The sequence below is a fragment of the Schistocerca piceifrons genome, chromosome 1 (assembly GCF_021461385.2).
Source record: "Schistocerca piceifrons isolate TAMUIC-IGC-003096 chromosome 1, iqSchPice1.1, whole genome shotgun sequence".
NCBI lineage: Eukaryota > Metazoa > Arthropoda > Insecta > Orthoptera > Acrididae > Schistocerca > Schistocerca piceifrons.
In genome coordinates this window covers 202,387,507-202,405,423 of record NC_060138.1, presented here as the reverse complement: position 1 = coordinate 202,405,423, position 17,917 = coordinate 202,387,507, and the positions used below count along the sequence as shown (strand labels likewise).

General features: G+C 42.2%; 1 protein-coding gene and 1 non-coding gene across 2 annotated transcripts in view; both read left to right on the top strand.

The window, feature by feature from the left end:
- Positions 1 to 17,917, top strand: part of LOC124793741 (synaptic vesicular amine transporter) — a 781,226-nt gene that overhangs the window by 712,753 nt on the left and 50,556 nt on the right. The window contains exons 7-8 of the mRNA XM_047258044.1: positions 6,233 to 6,415; positions 13,907 to 14,008. Coding sequence (XP_047114000.1) covers positions 6,233 to 6,415; positions 13,907 to 14,008 — 285 coding nt within the window. The remainder of the gene's footprint in view (positions 1 to 6,232; positions 6,416 to 13,906; positions 14,009 to 17,917) is intronic.
- Trnat-ugu lies at positions 14,730 to 14,803 on the top strand. Its single transcript has one exon. It is a non-coding gene; the product is annotated as a tRNA-Thr (tRNA).

The window sequence follows — 17,917 nt, the reverse complement described above, 5'->3', positions numbered from 1 at the left end:
ACAGTGGCACGTTGGGTAAAAGCCTTCAACGAAGGTGGCAAACCGTGGCAGACATACATTGGGCAGGTCGTCCTAACGTCTTTGAAGAAGAAGTGCATGCTGTTGCCGCGTCAGTGGACAGTGATCGACGCCATACGATTCGTGAGCTCACCCACGAAACCGGATTAGCGCATACGACTGTGCTTCGCATCCTTGCATCCTGAAGGAACGCCTGGGCATCCGAAAAATTGCATCACGATGTGTTCCACGTGGCTTGACGGAAATGTACAAATGGATGTGTTACGATTCTGATCAGACGCACCTGGAACGCTATGGGTGCAAAGGAGAGACTTTCTGACGCCGTATCGTAACACTGGATTAGACATGGTCCACATCGTACGAGGCAAAACTGAAAAGCCAATCCAACGAATGGCGTCATTATGGGTCGCCACGAAAGTCGAAAGTGCATCAGAGCCCCAGTATGGTGAAAGTTATGGTGAGTCTCGTGTAGAAACTGTGATGGTGTTATCCCAACGCATTACGTTCCTCCACGGCAAACCGTCAATGCACAATATTACTGTTCTTTTTTGGAGCATCACCTGCGACTAGCTTTGCGAAAGAAGCGGCGACACTTTCTGCGCAAACCCACCCATCATTTTGCACGACAATGCGCGGGCGCATACAGCGCGAGCTGTTGCTGCTTTGTTCGGTCGATGGGACAGGGAAGTACTGTACCATCCACCATACTTCCCGGACTTAAATCCTTGTGACTTTGATTCCGAAGCTGAAGGAACCACTTCGTGGCATTCGCTTCAGAACTGTTCCAGAGATTCGACAGGTAGTAGACCGCTCCATTCGCACCATCAACAGAACAGGCACTGCTAACGGTATACTACGCCTTCCACATCGCTGGCAACGGGTTCTACACAACGCTGGTGACTACTTTGAAGAATAGTAACAGGTGCAAACATGTAACTCTTTTGTTACCACTATGTAAGTTCCAACCCTCGTATATTTAGCAAAGATATAGAATACAGGACGGACTGACACTGAACGATGTGCGGTGCTAATTATGAGCAAAACACACAAAAACCAAAGAGATGTCATTTGCTCCCAGAGTCTCTCTCGCATATTCATTTATGTTTCTTTCCCTACCAAGGCTACCAAAACTAGTGGCAATCCTGCAGTTATTACGTCATTTACGTATTTCACCAAAACGACCGAACCATAGTGTTGGTGGAGAACGACGCTAGATAGAGGCTACACCTTGTGAAACGAATGTATGAACACCATCTCTCACACATCGTCTATCCAGTTTAGACATACTTTGTTCTTTGTAGCGTGCATCAATGACAGTAAAATTGAGACGTATACGACACGTATGTTTAAATATCTAAGAAAAATACCTTCTCCGAGTTGTAGGTTGTTCCTGTAATGGATCAGAAATCACTGCATTGCTCACTTTGCAACAGTAAATGATCTAATTGACACAACAACATCTACGTAATGCCTCTTACACTGCTGTAGGGCTTACACCTTATTATTATTATACTTTTTCCCTTCGGTCCTTCTGCCAGAAAAAGGAGCCCGTGGTTCCAAAAGCTTTCCACATTTTATATGTGTTTATTCGTTTCGAAACTTGGTGAGTATATTTTTCACCTATCCACATTATATTTTCAAACACTGACTATTTTCGTTGGTATAGACACACTGCATATAACCGTGAACACAGCAAATGGGTTCATTATTCTGGATTTTGTATTTCCTTACTATTCGGACACTCCCTAGCGTCTAGGATTGTATGATGTACCGGCGGATAATTCGTGCAGATCCCAGTAACACGGTTTTCTGTAGCTGGAAAAGGGATATTTTATCAATGCCATGGCTTTCAAGTGTCCATTAAGATCTTTTGGCATTGCTCCCGCTATTATTATTATTATTATTATTATTATTATTAGTGGCAGCAGTCAAACAATGCATTGGCAGTGTGAAGTCTTTCAGTTTCTGCCACTTAAGAACTAAGGAGTCAAGCAATCAAGTGATCCATAAACTGTAACCACAGTGTGAATGGTTTTCGGAGACACTCTTTCACAAATCACCATGTAATTCAATAATCGCGTTTCTGGTGAACGTGAGATGAAAACTACAATAAAACAGGCATAGCAGGGAACATTTTAATCAAAATAAAAACGATTTTTTGACATTTTCAAAGAGGTGTACCCTTTGAAGGATTAACAGCATCCAAATATGAGGTTAATGAAAATATGACTGTTGTATTCTACGTTGCTGTTACTCACCGGCTGTCTCGGAAGATTACTACTAATATCATCTAGTTTCTGAGCCCCATTGTTTCCCATGCATGCGTGGTACAGCCTCCGCAGTACTCACTTCTTATCGCCTCCCAGACGCCCCTGTTGGCCTCAGTGTAGGCAACGCGCGAAACAAGTGCCAGCGCTGACAGCTTTCCACGGGCAGCGGTTACAGACCTCCAACCCGCTCTGCTGCTAGAATACGACGACTGGCTGGGAAGGCCGAAGGAAACGTTGGTTGCCAATTCATTTGCGTTCGGCTTCTCATCCACACCAAACGAAGGCTTGGGACCATGGCATTCGGCCGAGTGGAATCGCAGTTAGCTCTGATAACTTGCGACGTTGCTCTCTTTTGTTTATTGTCATAATTAAAATTCAACCGGCCGATATTATGAGGAAAGAAGAAGTTTTAGCAGTCGTCGAATTTGCAGCATTTATTTTACTGGGAACAGCTGATAGTCATCAAAAGAAGAAACGACGCTTGTGGACGACTTCCTTTTGAGAAACAGGGAGCAATGTGGTGGGTCAAAATTAAAGCCTGCCTTAAAGCTGAATTGGAATATGGGCTATTTCATATTTTTTCCCTAATGAAAGCTACAGATTTCGAATTGTTACTGAACTGTGTAGGCCTAGAATTTCCAAAGATAACATCTCTTTTAGGAGAACTTTACCTGCAGCAGAAAGTTAATAATCATTACCAGGTTTGTTTGTTTCTCTTTGTCGCTCGCGGCGAAAAGATGTCAATAAAGACACCGTTTCCTTTTTCACATCGTGCGTATCACTTTCTAACAACTATTTCCCTCCTAGAGTCTAGTGTTTTCAGTTTGTTTTCATAATCGCAGTTCGTAGGAGCTCATAACGCCCGTTTTATAATCGAGTATTTTTAAACATCATAAATACACATCCTTAGCAAGAGCAGGCATTGCTTGCAGGTGAAACAGCTACTATTGATTTCAGGTTTTTCACTACAGGCACAAGTCTCACCCACAGTAAGTATGTTTTATTCATTATTTTCACTCTTTAATTTTTTCAGATAGAAATTTATGAGAATGTACGTTTGGATTAGAGCATTGAATGCTAGTGAAACATGGACTGCGGGAAAACCGGAACAGAGAAGAATCGAATCATTTGAGATGTGTTGCTGCAGCAAATGTTGGAAATCAAGGGGACCGATAAGGTAACGAACGAGGAAGTTCTGCTCAGAATCGGAGAGGGAAACAACATATGGAAAACTTAGATAAGAAAAAGGGGTAGAATGATAGAACATCTGTTATGACATCAGGGAATAGCTTCCATTATACCGGAGGGAGCCGTAGAGTGTAAATAATAATAATAATAATAATAATAATAAAACTGTATGTTGCTTTCTGATGGTAGTCTTGTTAATTTAAAGAGCGAAAGCGTCAATACGAACGTTAACTGCTTCTTGTGGCTGTCCTGAAAAACTTAAATACACACCTGTTCTAGAGACATAGCATGAAACATATACGTTTGAAATATGATTGAAATTATTTAACTGACAGTAGTCTGAAACACAAGTGTCAGAATGGGAATGGCATGTGGACGTCTATTTTATGTCGTCTCTTACACGCCTTGGTCTGTACTGAACTTTAATGACTGCGAGAATGTAAGTTCAATTTATCTGCAAGAATGGAAACTGTCAATAACTCCAAACCAATTTACATAACACAAAAACTGAACCTTATGCAACACTCTTGATTTGCAATTGGCCCTGGTAATAAAACAAAACTTGACGTATTTGAAAATAATGGTCCCTGTGCTTAATGAATGCTGTCACTGAAATAATAAAATTTCTTACCTTTATCTGCGCAGTGGTAACGCTCTTCGCACTGCTCTCTGTTAGCACTTTAGGTTGTATAGTTACCAAACAGCTAAGGTGCAAGCTTCCCACCCTCGGGTTCCCGGGTTCGATTCCCGGCGGGGTCAGGGATTTTCTCTGCCTCGTGATGGCTGGGTGTTGTGTGCTGTCCTTAGGTTAGTTAGGTTTAAGCAGTTCTAAGTTCCAGGGGACTGATGACCATAGATGTTAAGTCCCATAGTGCTCAGAGCCTGAGCTAATGTGCAAGGTTGTTGCTTAGCGCACATTTTAATTAAATCGGACGTGACTGAGACAATAACGTCTTGAGAAAAATAGTTAATCAAAAATGACCTCGGGACTAGTATTGACTTGTGGTAAGTAACAATATGGTACTAACTTTAAAACTTGTATTTTGACTCTGAAAATTAATAACGGTCATAATGAACACAGTCAATAAGCTGGTTATAGAATGAGATTTTCACTCTGCAGCGGAGTGTGCGCTGATATGAAACTACCTGGCAGATTAAAACTGTAAGCCGGACCGAGACTCGGACTCGGGACCTTTGCCTTTCGCGGGCAAGTGCTCTACCTACTGAGCTACCCGAGTTCGAGTCTCGGTCCAGCACACAGTTTTAATCTGCCAGGAAGTTTCATATCAGCGCACACTCCACTGCAGAATGATAATCTCATTTTGGAAACATCCCCCAGGCTGTGGCTGAGCCATGTCTCCGCAATATCCGTTCTTTCAGGAGTGCTAGTTCTGCAAGGTTCGCAGGAGAGCTTCTGTAAAGTTTGGAAGATAGGAGACGAGGTACTGGCAGAACTGAAGCTGTGAGGACGGGGCGTGACTCGTACTTGGGTAGCTCAGATGGTAGAGCACTTTCCCGCGAAAGGCAAAGGTCCCGAGTTCGAGTCTCGGTCCGGCGCACAGTTTTAATCTGCCAGGAAGTTTCAGCCTGGTTATACATTAGCAATTAGCTTTACATAGTCATTGGATGTGAGTGGTATACATTGTCTCAATCATCACTAATGAATACGCGCATTGCATTAGTAACAAAACAATTTTTTTACTTACGTTTTTCCCAACTTATGATGAGCACCATCAATCTTAACCCAAATATTAATTCTTTCACTAGCATTAACACGTCTCCTGTTCTTTGTATATAAGCAAAATGGCTTATCAGTAACTACAACAGCTGTACCATAATTCCTGTCGCCCTGAACTCCAATAGAACAGGTACGATAACAAATAATGTCTCTATCATAATAGGACTCCAAACCTAATTGAGGCTTATCACTGCCCCTTACAATAGCAATAGTTAACCAACTATTACCAGTTACAACCTCTGTAGTGGTACAAGAAAAATGAATCTTAGCTCCTACAAAAGTAACAGGTCCATTTAATAGCTCTTCTTGTGCTACATTATTAGGAGTAAGACTAAATGTATCGACAGTCTTGTAGACAGGCAATCTTGATCTTCTTGCATATCTTCTCCTCCTGTACGGCATGGCTGTGTGCTCAGTGCGGCTGCCTCGAGTGGAATGAGCGTGCAGCTGCCTGGTTAGCGGATGTACGTCACTGATAAGCTGAGATTCCTTTTACAGTTCGCAAACATCATAGCATCTTGCAAATAAAAAAATCATTACTACCCGTAGCGAGTAAGCGTATATCCAGCACACACCGGATATGACACGTCTTTATACTTGAGAGTCCTCGATATATCTCCCATCTAAAGTTTCTCTAACACATTACTCCTAACACCTTGAATGCTGCTCAGCAGAGACGCTGCTAGACAATCAATACTACATTTGACCATCTCTGGTTCAATACAATATTTTATTACAAAATTTCAATTAATTTACCCTATGTGTATACCTTTCAAGCAGATTGCTACACCATGAGAAGGTTCCCAACGCCAGCCAAAGGCCAACGCTTTGATGTTACCGCCAATAGACAGAACCGTAACCAAGACCAACTGCTTGGTTCGCTCCGGTTTTCCGCCAGTACTCGCTACGCAAACCTCGGCCGACGAAGGGGTTGACTGTCGTCCGTTGGCCTTAGTTGGCGCAGTGTGTAAATGTCTGAACGCTGTAGCAGTGTATGTGGTGTTGTGCGTGTTGGCAGGAATGGGGATGTTGGCGGAGCGGTACCCGGACGACAAGGAGCGCGGCAACGCGATGGGCATCGCGCTGGGCGGGCTGGCGCTCGGCGTGCTGATCGGGCCGCCCTTCGGCGGCGTCATGTACGAGTTCGTCGGCAAGTCGGCGCCCTTCCTCGTGCTGTCGGCGCTCGCCCTCGGAGACGGCCGTAGGTACCGCGCCTACGCGCCCACTCCGTTCCTAAGCCTAGAATAAAACATCGTAATCAGTCACTCTCAATTACGCGAATTCAAACGCCCTTCCTCTAGAGCAGTGGAATATTTACTTTCCAGACGAATTATGCACTTTTATATTAAACGAATCTTCAGTGGACTTTTTCGGTCGTTAGTTAACTAACTGCTATAATCCACTGAAAATGCTTATATCACAAAAATTAACTAACTTAAAAAATCCACTGAAGATTCCTTTAATACAGTACGCCAGTTGGGCTGGTAATCCTCTTTCGTTGCGGCAGGATACTTTCAAACAAATGCGAAAAATATTTTATTGGGGCCCGCCGACTTAGAGGGAAATGATCATAGTAATAAAGTAAGAGAAATCAGAGCTCGCACGGGAAGTTTGAAGTTTTCGAGTGTGGAACGGTAGAGAAATGTAGGGAAGACGATTCGATGAACCCTCTGCCAGGCACATTACTGTCTATTGCATAGTAGTCATGCACATCTAGATGTAACATAAAAGAGCGAAATTATCTAGGAAGTAAATATTATATTGCCGCTAGAAAAAGACGTTTACATTTATAAACATGTGTCTATACACTTGCGGCGGGCCGGCCGCGGTGGTCTAGCGGTTCTAGGCGCTCAGTCCGGAACCGCGCGACTGCTACGGTCGCAGGTTCGAATCCTGCCTCGGGCATGGATGTGTGTGATGTCCTTAGGTTAGTTAGGTTTAAGTAGTTCTAAGTTCTAGGGGACTGATGACTACAGATGTTAAGTCCCATAGTGCTCAGAGCCATTTGAACCAACTTGCGGCGGAAGTTGACCACACCAACAAACGTGTCAGCCACTATTAGGTTCCTCTTCTATATTTCACGGTCGGTTTCGGAGAAATAGCTCCACCTTAGGGCGGTACATCTCTTGCAAATTCTGACCCCCCAGCGTAACACATATTCCGAAGAAATGAATAAAATTCATGTAAGTTCTGTAAATTTCTAAATTTAAAAAAAAACGAAAAAAAGTCGGTCAAATGTTTTGTAAAATAATTTATCTAATAGTGAGAAAGAAGACAGCAGACAAAAATTTGACGCACATCTGAATGACGCTCGAAATCGCGTACAGCAAATGACATGCCTGTTGAGAATTTAAAGTTCAATTTTTAACTTAGAATTATAGAGAGTCCTGTTGGTATTTGTCTGGTGAACCAGGTAGACCGTGCAGTCAGCTATTGTGTACTCTAAAGATACTATTACTGTCTGAAGTCACGGCTCGTCAAATGTTACTTTAATCTAATTTAAATCTTACTTCTAGATAAATCATTTCATAACAAATTTTTTCAGTCTTTTCCAATTTCAAGTTTAGTTAAAAAATCATAAAACATATTTAAATATAGGTCGGGTATTCTGTTATTGTTATTAAGAGTATATGTATTATTAAGAATATATAGATCAGCAGAAGACAGAGAAGTTTCAATTTATGGTGTGAAAATCCTTTCGTCTGGCCACAACTGTAGTTTCTCTGATTGCTCTGTGAGGAGGCTCATCAAACTACAACACATAAAGTATTTGTTCACTTTATTACATTAATTAATAAAAAATTTACTTTACTTTGACACATTCCTTTGCCACAGGAGTACTGGGTAATTTACAACTGTTATTCACTATGAAAGCATCACTTAATATACTGATTCACAAATTGTTCTCTTGAGGCATGATGTTCGACATTTACTACACTATAACTTTAAGAACACGTTGGTCCTGGCCGGCCGCGGTGGTCTAGCGGTTCTTGGCAATCAGTCCGGAACCGCGCGACTGCTACGGTCGCAGGTTCGAATCCTGCCTCGGGCATGGATGTGTGTGATGTCCTTAGGTTAGTTAAGTTTAAGTAGTTCTAAGTTCTAGGGGACTGATGACCAGAGATGTTAAGTCCCATAGTGCTCAGAGCCATTTGAACCATTTGAACGTTGGTCCTGCACTGTGGTGTTGACTGTTGTAGCTGAAGTCTGAAACCAGGGCAGAACTCTTGCATCCTCGACATTATATCGACCTTAGCGCGAGGGCGCTGCTGTGCTGAGAGGGAAGGCGTGGTTCCTGCACTCTTCTCCATTGGCTGTTGCGGACTGCAAAAGCCCTCGCTAATGTCTGTGGTTCGATCCGCTTTACTGACTTTGGTGTGGTGCCATGATCTCTGGACGATATCATAAATTTCTTTTTTCAATAAGAAAGAAAGAATTCTTCTGCCCAAGCAGACCATATTTTTTTTTTTTTTACAAAACTAGACCTCTGGCTGGCAAACTAAATTTCTCTAAAATCATATTTAATATTTTCTTAACCACACAGAACACTTTGAACACTTAGTTTTTTTTCCAAAACTGGACCTCACGCTGAACAGTTTGGCACTCGATTTGTCCATTTACCACTTTTCGCTTGAATACACAAATTCAGACAAAATCCATTGTGTAAAGTCTTGTTTTCTCTCCGCTCAAACATTTGACCAAATAGCAGCTGTTGTAAGTTCCCTATTTCTAGTACAGTGTTCAGTCATGCAGTAGCTTTAGAACAAATATTCAGCACTTATTCTTTAATTGTAAAGATGAGTGCAAAGATGATTTTATATTTACATACATATTGATAAGCTATTTGGTTATTTCTTATATGCTAATGTTAGTACTAAACGATACTTTAAAAAAATTCCTCCACTTTCATAAGACTACATCCTCTACATGAATGAAAATACAGATTTTGGGTGCATTTCAACTTAAGCATGGGACTATAAAGTTTTGTTTTTCAAAAGAGCCATCCCATTTTACAAACCCGCATCGTTTATAAGCATGCACATATAACCTTAGGTTGCTGTCTATAGTTTTGCTTTTACCTTTCATAAATGCTCAATGTCACCAGACTCATTACAACGAACCAGGAGATTATCAAACCCGTCCACACTTTTCCAAGCTTTTCTGCAGTTACTGCTTTTACCGAGAGTTGTTGGTAGGGGAGGCAGATAGCCTCCACAAAAAAGAAAAAAATACGAGTACTGTGAGATCAGATGACCTCAGACGCCAATGGTGCAATGTGATATCCGTACGTCCCTTGTGGCCGATCCTTCTTTGAGACACGCCATGCTTAAGAAATGCTCCTAAATGCAGTGGTAAGTGTGGTGACCCTCGGTCCTGACGAAAAATGAAATTTTCGACATATCCTCACTATTGCGCAAAAACCTGGCTCTTTTGTATATCCAGGTATGTGGTTCCTAGCAGAGTGAGCAAGCGCACTTGCAGCACCGGATGGGATCCTACCGGCAACTCTACGACATAAAAATATTCATCTGGCCTTTAATTTCGACGTGTATGTTAAAATCTACCCATAGTTTCTACTATCATGTAAAAGACAGTCTTCTTAAGTCTAATGAATGTTTTTGAAACCTTTTATATTTGTAGCACGTGGTACAGATCAAAGAAGATTTTAGTTCTTACATATATACTTTGTCTTTAGGCTGTGTATCTAACAGCCAGCCGGAGTGGCCGAGCGGCTCTAGGTGCTACAGTCTGGGACCCAGCAACCGCTACGGTCGCAGATTCGAATCCTGCCTCGGGCATGGATGTGTGTGATGTCCTTAGGTTAGTTAGGTTTAAGTAGTTCTGAGTTCTAGGGGACTGATGACCTCAGAAGTTAAGTCCCATAGTGCTCAGAGCCATTTTTGTGTATCTAACAAGGGAATGGCCCAATCTGACATGTCAAAACCTAATCTGAAATTTTTCTCGTAGGAAGAATACACCAAAAGAAATGCACAGTCAGAATTTTAACTGGTAAGGCGGGCTGTAGGTATTGTTAAGAAAAACTTAAAGTATTCATTTTTGCCATACGAAGAATCGCTTATAACAGCGGTCTGTATAGCCCTTCCTGCCTAGCGCGCGAATCACCAACGCAGCCGACGTAAAGGACGTAGCGCCGCCTCGCGCGAAGCCTGAAGTGCACACACACGAATTTTAAGCACTTAAACGATACAAAAAATGTCTCAGATCATTATTTTCTTCGAATAACTTGCCGTTAATATCGTCAGATAAACTGTTGCTGACATTATTGTTACAAAACTGGCTAACAGAGGAAAGAAAATCAATGCAGTGTATGATGTTACATAATAGACTTTAATATTTTGACATGAACTATTTTATAACAATTTCTGTAGCACAGTTATTATCATAATTTTGTGCGAATGTATATTTTATTAACAATGAAACATTTCCTTGATAATTTCCAATACTCGTCCCAAAATGTGAATTTTGTATTGGATAACAAAAACATAAATTTTCTTTACAACAGTCTCACCTGATAAAATAAAAATGAATACATTTTGGCAAATCACGGTACTTACTAGTTTTATTTAGACAATACTGGGATAGAGTAAGAAATGGTTGTACGTGTTGTTCTGCATATTGTGCTGCGTACCAAGCATACTTGATCAAATTCGTAAAACCTGCTGATGCAAACTGACATTGCACAGACGACTGAAGATTAACGATACCATTCCGCTGATAAACTTGAAATGACAAAGAACTAAAAGAAATTTTACTGTACGATGAAAAGTGCTTTACAATGTCGAAAAATTTCTGTATCGAGAAGCTGAATCTTTTCGTCGTCCTCCTAATGACAGATGTGATGTTACGTCCAGACCAAGAGTTCAACAAAAGCAATTAATTATTTACTGCAACTGGTAAGAAGACGTTTCAGATGTAGCATCGAAAATTATTTTCTTCCATTGTTGCAGATTTTGGTACGTCGATTACAAGATTTAACAACCACATAGACCTTTTTTTCTTAATTTTTGGTCCTAATTTGCATCGAGGTTTCTGAAGCCAGATCTAAAGCTACAGAAATAGCAGTCCACATATCTATTATTGATATTGTTACATACGAATTTGTCATAGCATTCATCAAATGCCCAAGCGACTTTGTCTTTCTCTCGTTCGTAATGAGATGGTACAGTCTGCATGTAGTTCTTGCAAGAAACCTGACTGATCGGCTTCATACACAGCATTTTAGGGGATAACAAGAAGCTTTTGTCTTTATGTCAGCAAGAATTTCTCTATAGTCTTATCCATTAACCACATCTCCTCTACAAGCTTCCATGAAGTAAACTTCATAATTTTCTAAACTCCTTTCTCGTATAATTCTCTGAACCTGCTTAACTAGGCTGAAGAAACACGGGAATCAGTAATGTTAATCTCACTTGCTGTTCAAAGTTTCGTTATTTATATCCACTATTGTAGCAATCTGAATACACAGTAACTAATTTTAATTTCCAAGAAAGATGAGCAGATACCTACAATCCCAACCTTACTAAATTTAGCCTGTAACAAATAATGATGCAAGTTATCACATCGTAAAATGTCACATCAACACAAGAAACATTTTGAACTATGTAAGAAAAAGTAAATAGTGTTTCGTTTTTGTATGCATTATTCTCCAGTTGCTGCAAAAGCATACATGACACAAGAATACAGGTATTTATAAAAAATCGTTTGTTTAGTAATTTATAAATTTAGCACTATAAACATGACATACTTTTTCATTTCTCATGAATTTATATTGAACTCTCGTGCGAGAGGACTAAATGAAACATCCTAAAATCTGCCCTCTGAGCATGATGGTTTCTCTCAAAACAGAAGGCGAAAAATGAAATTGATTTAACTGTGACTAGTTACAGTGTATTTGTGTATAAACATTTCAGCACTGACTCATGCTGTCGTTACCAACGCCACTGAATATGCGAGACAAGTAAAGAATATTTAAGAAAAGTAATTAAATCCGTATGGTCATTATAGATATATGAGTATTGTAGATAGAGCCTGTAAAATAAATAGAAAGTTAAAAACCACAACAGGTTCGCTAATTCGAAAATAGTAAATGTGTTTCACAAAGCGGCGTTCTTGCTTACTGTCCTTCAAATCGCCGCGGAAAGTGAAAAACAAGTGTTTCATTTGCAGACACTAAAACTTTTTCTAGAAAGATAAACAGGAACAAACTGCTGAGTGTCGTTGAACGCGGGAACTGTCCATTTTCATCCAGCGAAGTATCTCTGTAGATAGTAATGCACTATTACATTTGGGAGAACTCGATTGGGAACATACTGACTAACAGAAAGGCAAGACAAGAGTATTGCTTGCAATCAGCCCTTTTCAATTTGCACATAGACGTAATGTTAAGAGAATTAAAAATTTAATTTCATTACGAACTCCGACTGCGGAATGATAATATACTTGTCTAACTTTTATATGTAGATGATACAGTTTTATATGCTTACAATGAAGCCGATCTCCAACAAAACATACATAGCGCGTTAAAGTGTGGGACGAATACAACTTAAAGTTCCTGTGAGAAAATAAAACTAATATGCTTTATAAGAACAGAGCTAAAAAGTTCAATGACTGTAGTCAAGGATGAAATAATAAATGTACCCATTCTCTGCTTACAGCTGTCACTTTACTGAAATAATGCTATTGGCCAACAGTTGTCAAGCGCCACTCACCAAGTACTAATGGACTGCATTAGGGATTCTGGAGCACTGAAATGCATGCCACACAACTGAAATGCACGTCACATCAAATCGAGCGTACTACGCAATCGAAAGTGGGCGGTTGAAATGGGAAAACTTGGATGGTTGAAGACCATAATGCGTGTAAATGTCTGGAGAAGGGTTTTATCTAGCATGACAAAATGCTGCTGATGATAATAGAGGCTGTAGGCTCACTTGCGACCAAACAGTGCTATAACTAAAAACGCAGCCTACCAGTTAAGGTTAATAGAGGAGATCCAAGGACGAGCCTAGCTTTTCTTCACTGTTTCATTTAATAATTTGAAAGCGTGTAGAAGATGGCCATAGTCTCCAATGGCAGACACTACAAGGTGATTTTCGAGGTGAAACTTTCTTGAACATCCAAAATACAGACATCAGTAAACAAGATCTCTGATAAGTCACTCACCGTTGGGAAGAACGTATCACATTAAAGAGTGAATATGCGGAGTTCATGTTTCATGGCCCATGCTTGATCTTTTTTTTTGTTTTTTGAGGTGTTCGCTAAAGCATTGTGATCGCCCCTTGTAAAGAACCAATACTTCTGAATTTTCCCCTCTTCGGTTGTGTTTGGGTTGTAAACCAGACGGCAACGAAGGTTTTCGGATAGCATTGTTTTATACGAAGGTATGTGCCTTGCAATCTAAGACTTGGTCCGACAGCTCTTCGGGCTCCACTGAAGAGGGGAAAATTCAGCAACCTATAAAAAACTATGCAGCTGTACTACGTTCAGGACATGACGTCAGTGCCTTAACGTAGGTGCAAAGTTACATGAGAAAGAAGCAGAGTGAGTATTCATATTTCTTTCCTGGTACTCTGACGTACCAGTAAGCATGTGGAATGTGGACCTGCAATTTGTTGTACTTGTGAAGCTATTACACAAGACTGAGAAATATGAAAAACGTCTATTCTGGCAGTGCTGCAGTTGCTGATGCTTCAACCGGGTGTGGTGCGCCAGGATTCCGACCCTCCATCCCTCAAGGCACTCGTCATGGACCCGTACATCATCGTCGCTGCAGGTGAGCACAACATGCTGCAATTTTTATCCACATTATATATTTCTCTGTTCCCTTCCACATAGTTTTTTTCTTTTTCTGAAAAGGATGGAGAAAAGAGTCTGATAATAAGGTCACAACAGAGTGGGAGATTTTGAATCCAACAAAACTTTCAAAACAACCAAAATTTACCGTTGTGGTTTTATGGCCTCAAAACGACAGCCAATCAGCAACTAGCATGCGGATTAAATGATGACTAATTGACAACCTCAGCTGCCGACGGGTGTTGTTGATATATCTCGTGTGGACAGCTGGAAATGTGTGCCCCGACCGGGACTCGAACCCGGGATCTCCTGCTTACATGGCAGACGCTCTATCCATCTGAGCCACCGCGGAAACAGATGAATAGCGCGACTGCAGGCAGTTATCCCTTGCACGCTTCCCATGAGACTCACATTCCCAACTGTCCACAATTCTACATATGTATTGTACCTTATAGACATTTGCCCATCCACTCATTACTCGCGCACACTTTGGCGATTCTCGTAAGAGTTTGGGCAACCTGTGCGCATTTGCACAGACGAAGGTCAATGGCTGGGTAGCCTTTAATTATATATACGAAGACAGTGGGTGGGCAAATGTCTATAAGGTACAATACGTATGTAGAATTGTGGACAGTTGGGAATGTGAGTCTCACGGGAAGCGTGCAAGGGATAAGTCCCTGCAGTCGCGCTATTCATCTGTGTCCTCGGTGGCTCAGATGGATAGAGCGTCTGCCATGTAAGCAGGAGATCCCGGGTTCGAGTCCCGGTCGGGGCACACATTTTCAGCTGTCCACATCGAGGTATATCAACAACACCTGTCGGCAGCTGAGGTTGTCAGTTAGTCATCATTTATTCCAGGGAAAAGCTGCACGGTCATCAACAGTAACTGCTCTTTCGATAACAAGTTACTGTCTTCGTATATATAGCACGCGGATGTTTGTCCGTTAAGTGAACGTGATTTGGTGAACCTAACAGTGCCGGTTTTGTTCACACTTACTGCTCTGCTGCTCTAGTTAGCATAAAACATCGTTTCTGCATCTGTATCTACGTAGATACTTGACGAGCCACCGTAAGGGGCTTGGCAGAGGATACCTTACACCTCTAGCTGTTATTCCCTTCCCTGTTCCACTCGCAAATATAGTGAGTGAAAAACAGCTATTTACATGCCTCCATATGAAACCAAATTTCCCTTACCCTTGCCTTTGCGGTCCTTAAGGGAAATTTATGTTGGCAAAAATAGAATCGTGCTGCAGGCAACCGCAACTGCCGATTTCGCGGATAAGAGTGTCGTCTTCTCCCAGTTATTAATTTTTTAGTTCTCGAAGGATTTCCGTAATACTCTCCTTTTCAGCGAACCTACCAGTAACAAATCTGGCAACATGCGTCTGAATTGCTCTGTGGAACTCCACAGCATGAATTATGACCAAACCAAAGTCCTGACACAGACTTACAAATACTGGGACTGTGTCATCAAAGAAGCCACAGAAATCAGAGTAAGGGAACCACAACTAAATCGTGACAGCGGTTACATCCTTAGCAAGGCGTGGGAACCCGCGATCACCCAGATTAAGAAGAAAAAGGATATTTCCCAGAGTGTACCGACTTCGGGGGAGGAGGGAAGAATTACGAGAGCTGTGCCGGCAGACCCTCCTGAACGAGAAGACATAGGACGCAGCGCCGAGACGGCGGGAGAACGGACGCTGTACCTGGAGCACGCGCGGGGCGCGGACCGCACCGACTCATAGGAATCGCCTGAGGGTGGAGCGGGAGGGGGATTCTCCTATATATACCTGGCGCCGGCCCACCGCCGGCCAGTACATCAGCGCACCTGATGATGGCAACGTGGTCGATTGCCGAAATATTGTGTCCTATGCACACTCATACCAGGCTGTTTATTTCGTCATAAAATACGCCTGGAGAAACTGAATAATCACAGCGTTAAAATATGTGACACAAATTACCATATCTTACGATTGCATTGCCTTACACGCTTACGTTCCGTACACCGCCAAGGGACCATCAACCTTAGTACTTGATGTAAATTTACACTTCATTCCTCAACCGTTCCTGAGAAAAACGGCTTTTAACAGCCGGACAGGCAGGCAGACAACATAATAATTATATGACGGTTCCATTTTTCCCAGTTGAGGTACAGAATTCTTAAACTGAAGGTACAACGCTATTGGAAGCTTTTGTACCCTAATAAGATGTGGCGTTTCCAGTTGCTAGGACAATAGAGGGGAACGGAAATGTAATTTTGAGAATTGGTGACTAATGGCTGTGAGTGAGACTATCACTAGTCAACATCCACTACATGTTCCGGAGTTCAATTGATACTTCAGAACGTGCAGGATGAGAGTGCGTTCTGCCAAAGTCATAATTTTTTTCTCAGTGTCCCAACACGCTGTCCTTACATCGCTGTCCATTCACGAGCAATTTTACTGTGAGATTACGCATGGGACTGAAAGTGTAGCTTTTCCTATTAGTGATCAATGAAAAAATATCATCAAGACCGAGGAATACGATATCTGTTCTAAACCAGAAAGTAAAGACCAATCATTGATGTCACTGTGAGCCGCAAAAATACACTACTGGCATTTAAAATTGCTACACCAAGAAGAAATGCAGATGATAAACTGGTATTCATTGGACAAATATATTATACTAGAACTGACGTGTGATTACATTTTACGCAATTTTGGTGCATAGATCCTGAGAAATCAGTACCCAGAACAACCACCTCTGGCTGTAATAACGGTCTTGATACGCCTGGGCATTGAGTCAAACAGAGCTTGAATGGCGTGTACAAGTACTGCTGCCCATTCGGCTTCAACACGATACTACAGTTCATCGAGAGTAGTGACTGGCGTATTGTGACGAGCCAGTTGCTCGGCCACCATTGACCAGGTGTTTTCAATTGGTGAGAGATCTGGAGAGTGTGCTGGCCAGGGCAGCAGTCGAACATTTGCTGTATCCAGAAAGGCCCGTACAGGACCTGCAACATGCGGTCGTGCATTATCCTGCTGAAATGTAGGGTTTCGCAGGGATCGAATGAAGGGTAGAGCCACGGGTCGTAACACATCTGAAATGCAACGTCCACTGTTCAAAGTGCCGTCAATGCGAACAAGAGGTGACCGAGACGTGTAACCAATGGCACCCCATACCATCACGCCGGGTGATACGCCAGTATGGCGATGGCAAATACACGCTTCCAATGTGCGTTCATCGCGATGTCACCAAACACGGATGCGACCATCATGATACTGTAAACAGAACCTGGATTCATCCGAAAAAATGACGTTTTGCCATTCGTGCACTCAGGTTCGTCATTGAGTACACCATCGCAGGCACTCTTGTCTGTGATGCAGCGTTAAGGGTAACCGCAGCCGTGGTCTCCGAGCTGATAGTCCACGCTGCAGCAAACGTCGTCAAACTGTTCGTGCAGATAGTTGTTGTCTTGCAAACGTCCCCATCTGTTGACACAGGGATCGAGACGTGGCTGCACGATCCGTTAACAGCCACGCGGATAAGATGCCTGTCATCTCGACTGCTAGTGATACGAGGCCGTTGGGATCCAGCACGGCGTTCCGTATTACCCCCCTGAACGCACCGATTCCATATTCTGCTAACAGTCATTGGATCTCGACCAACGCGAGCAGCAATGTCGCGATACGATAAACCGCAATCGCGATAGGCTACAATCCGACATTTATCAAAGTCGGAAACGTGATGGTACGCATTTCTCCTTCTTACACGAGGCATCACAACAACGTTTCACCAGGCAACGCCGGTCAACTGCTGTTTGTGTATGAGAAATCGGTTGGAAACTTTCCTCATGTCAGCACGTTGTAGGTGTCGCCACCGGCGCCAAGCTTGTGTGAATGCTCTG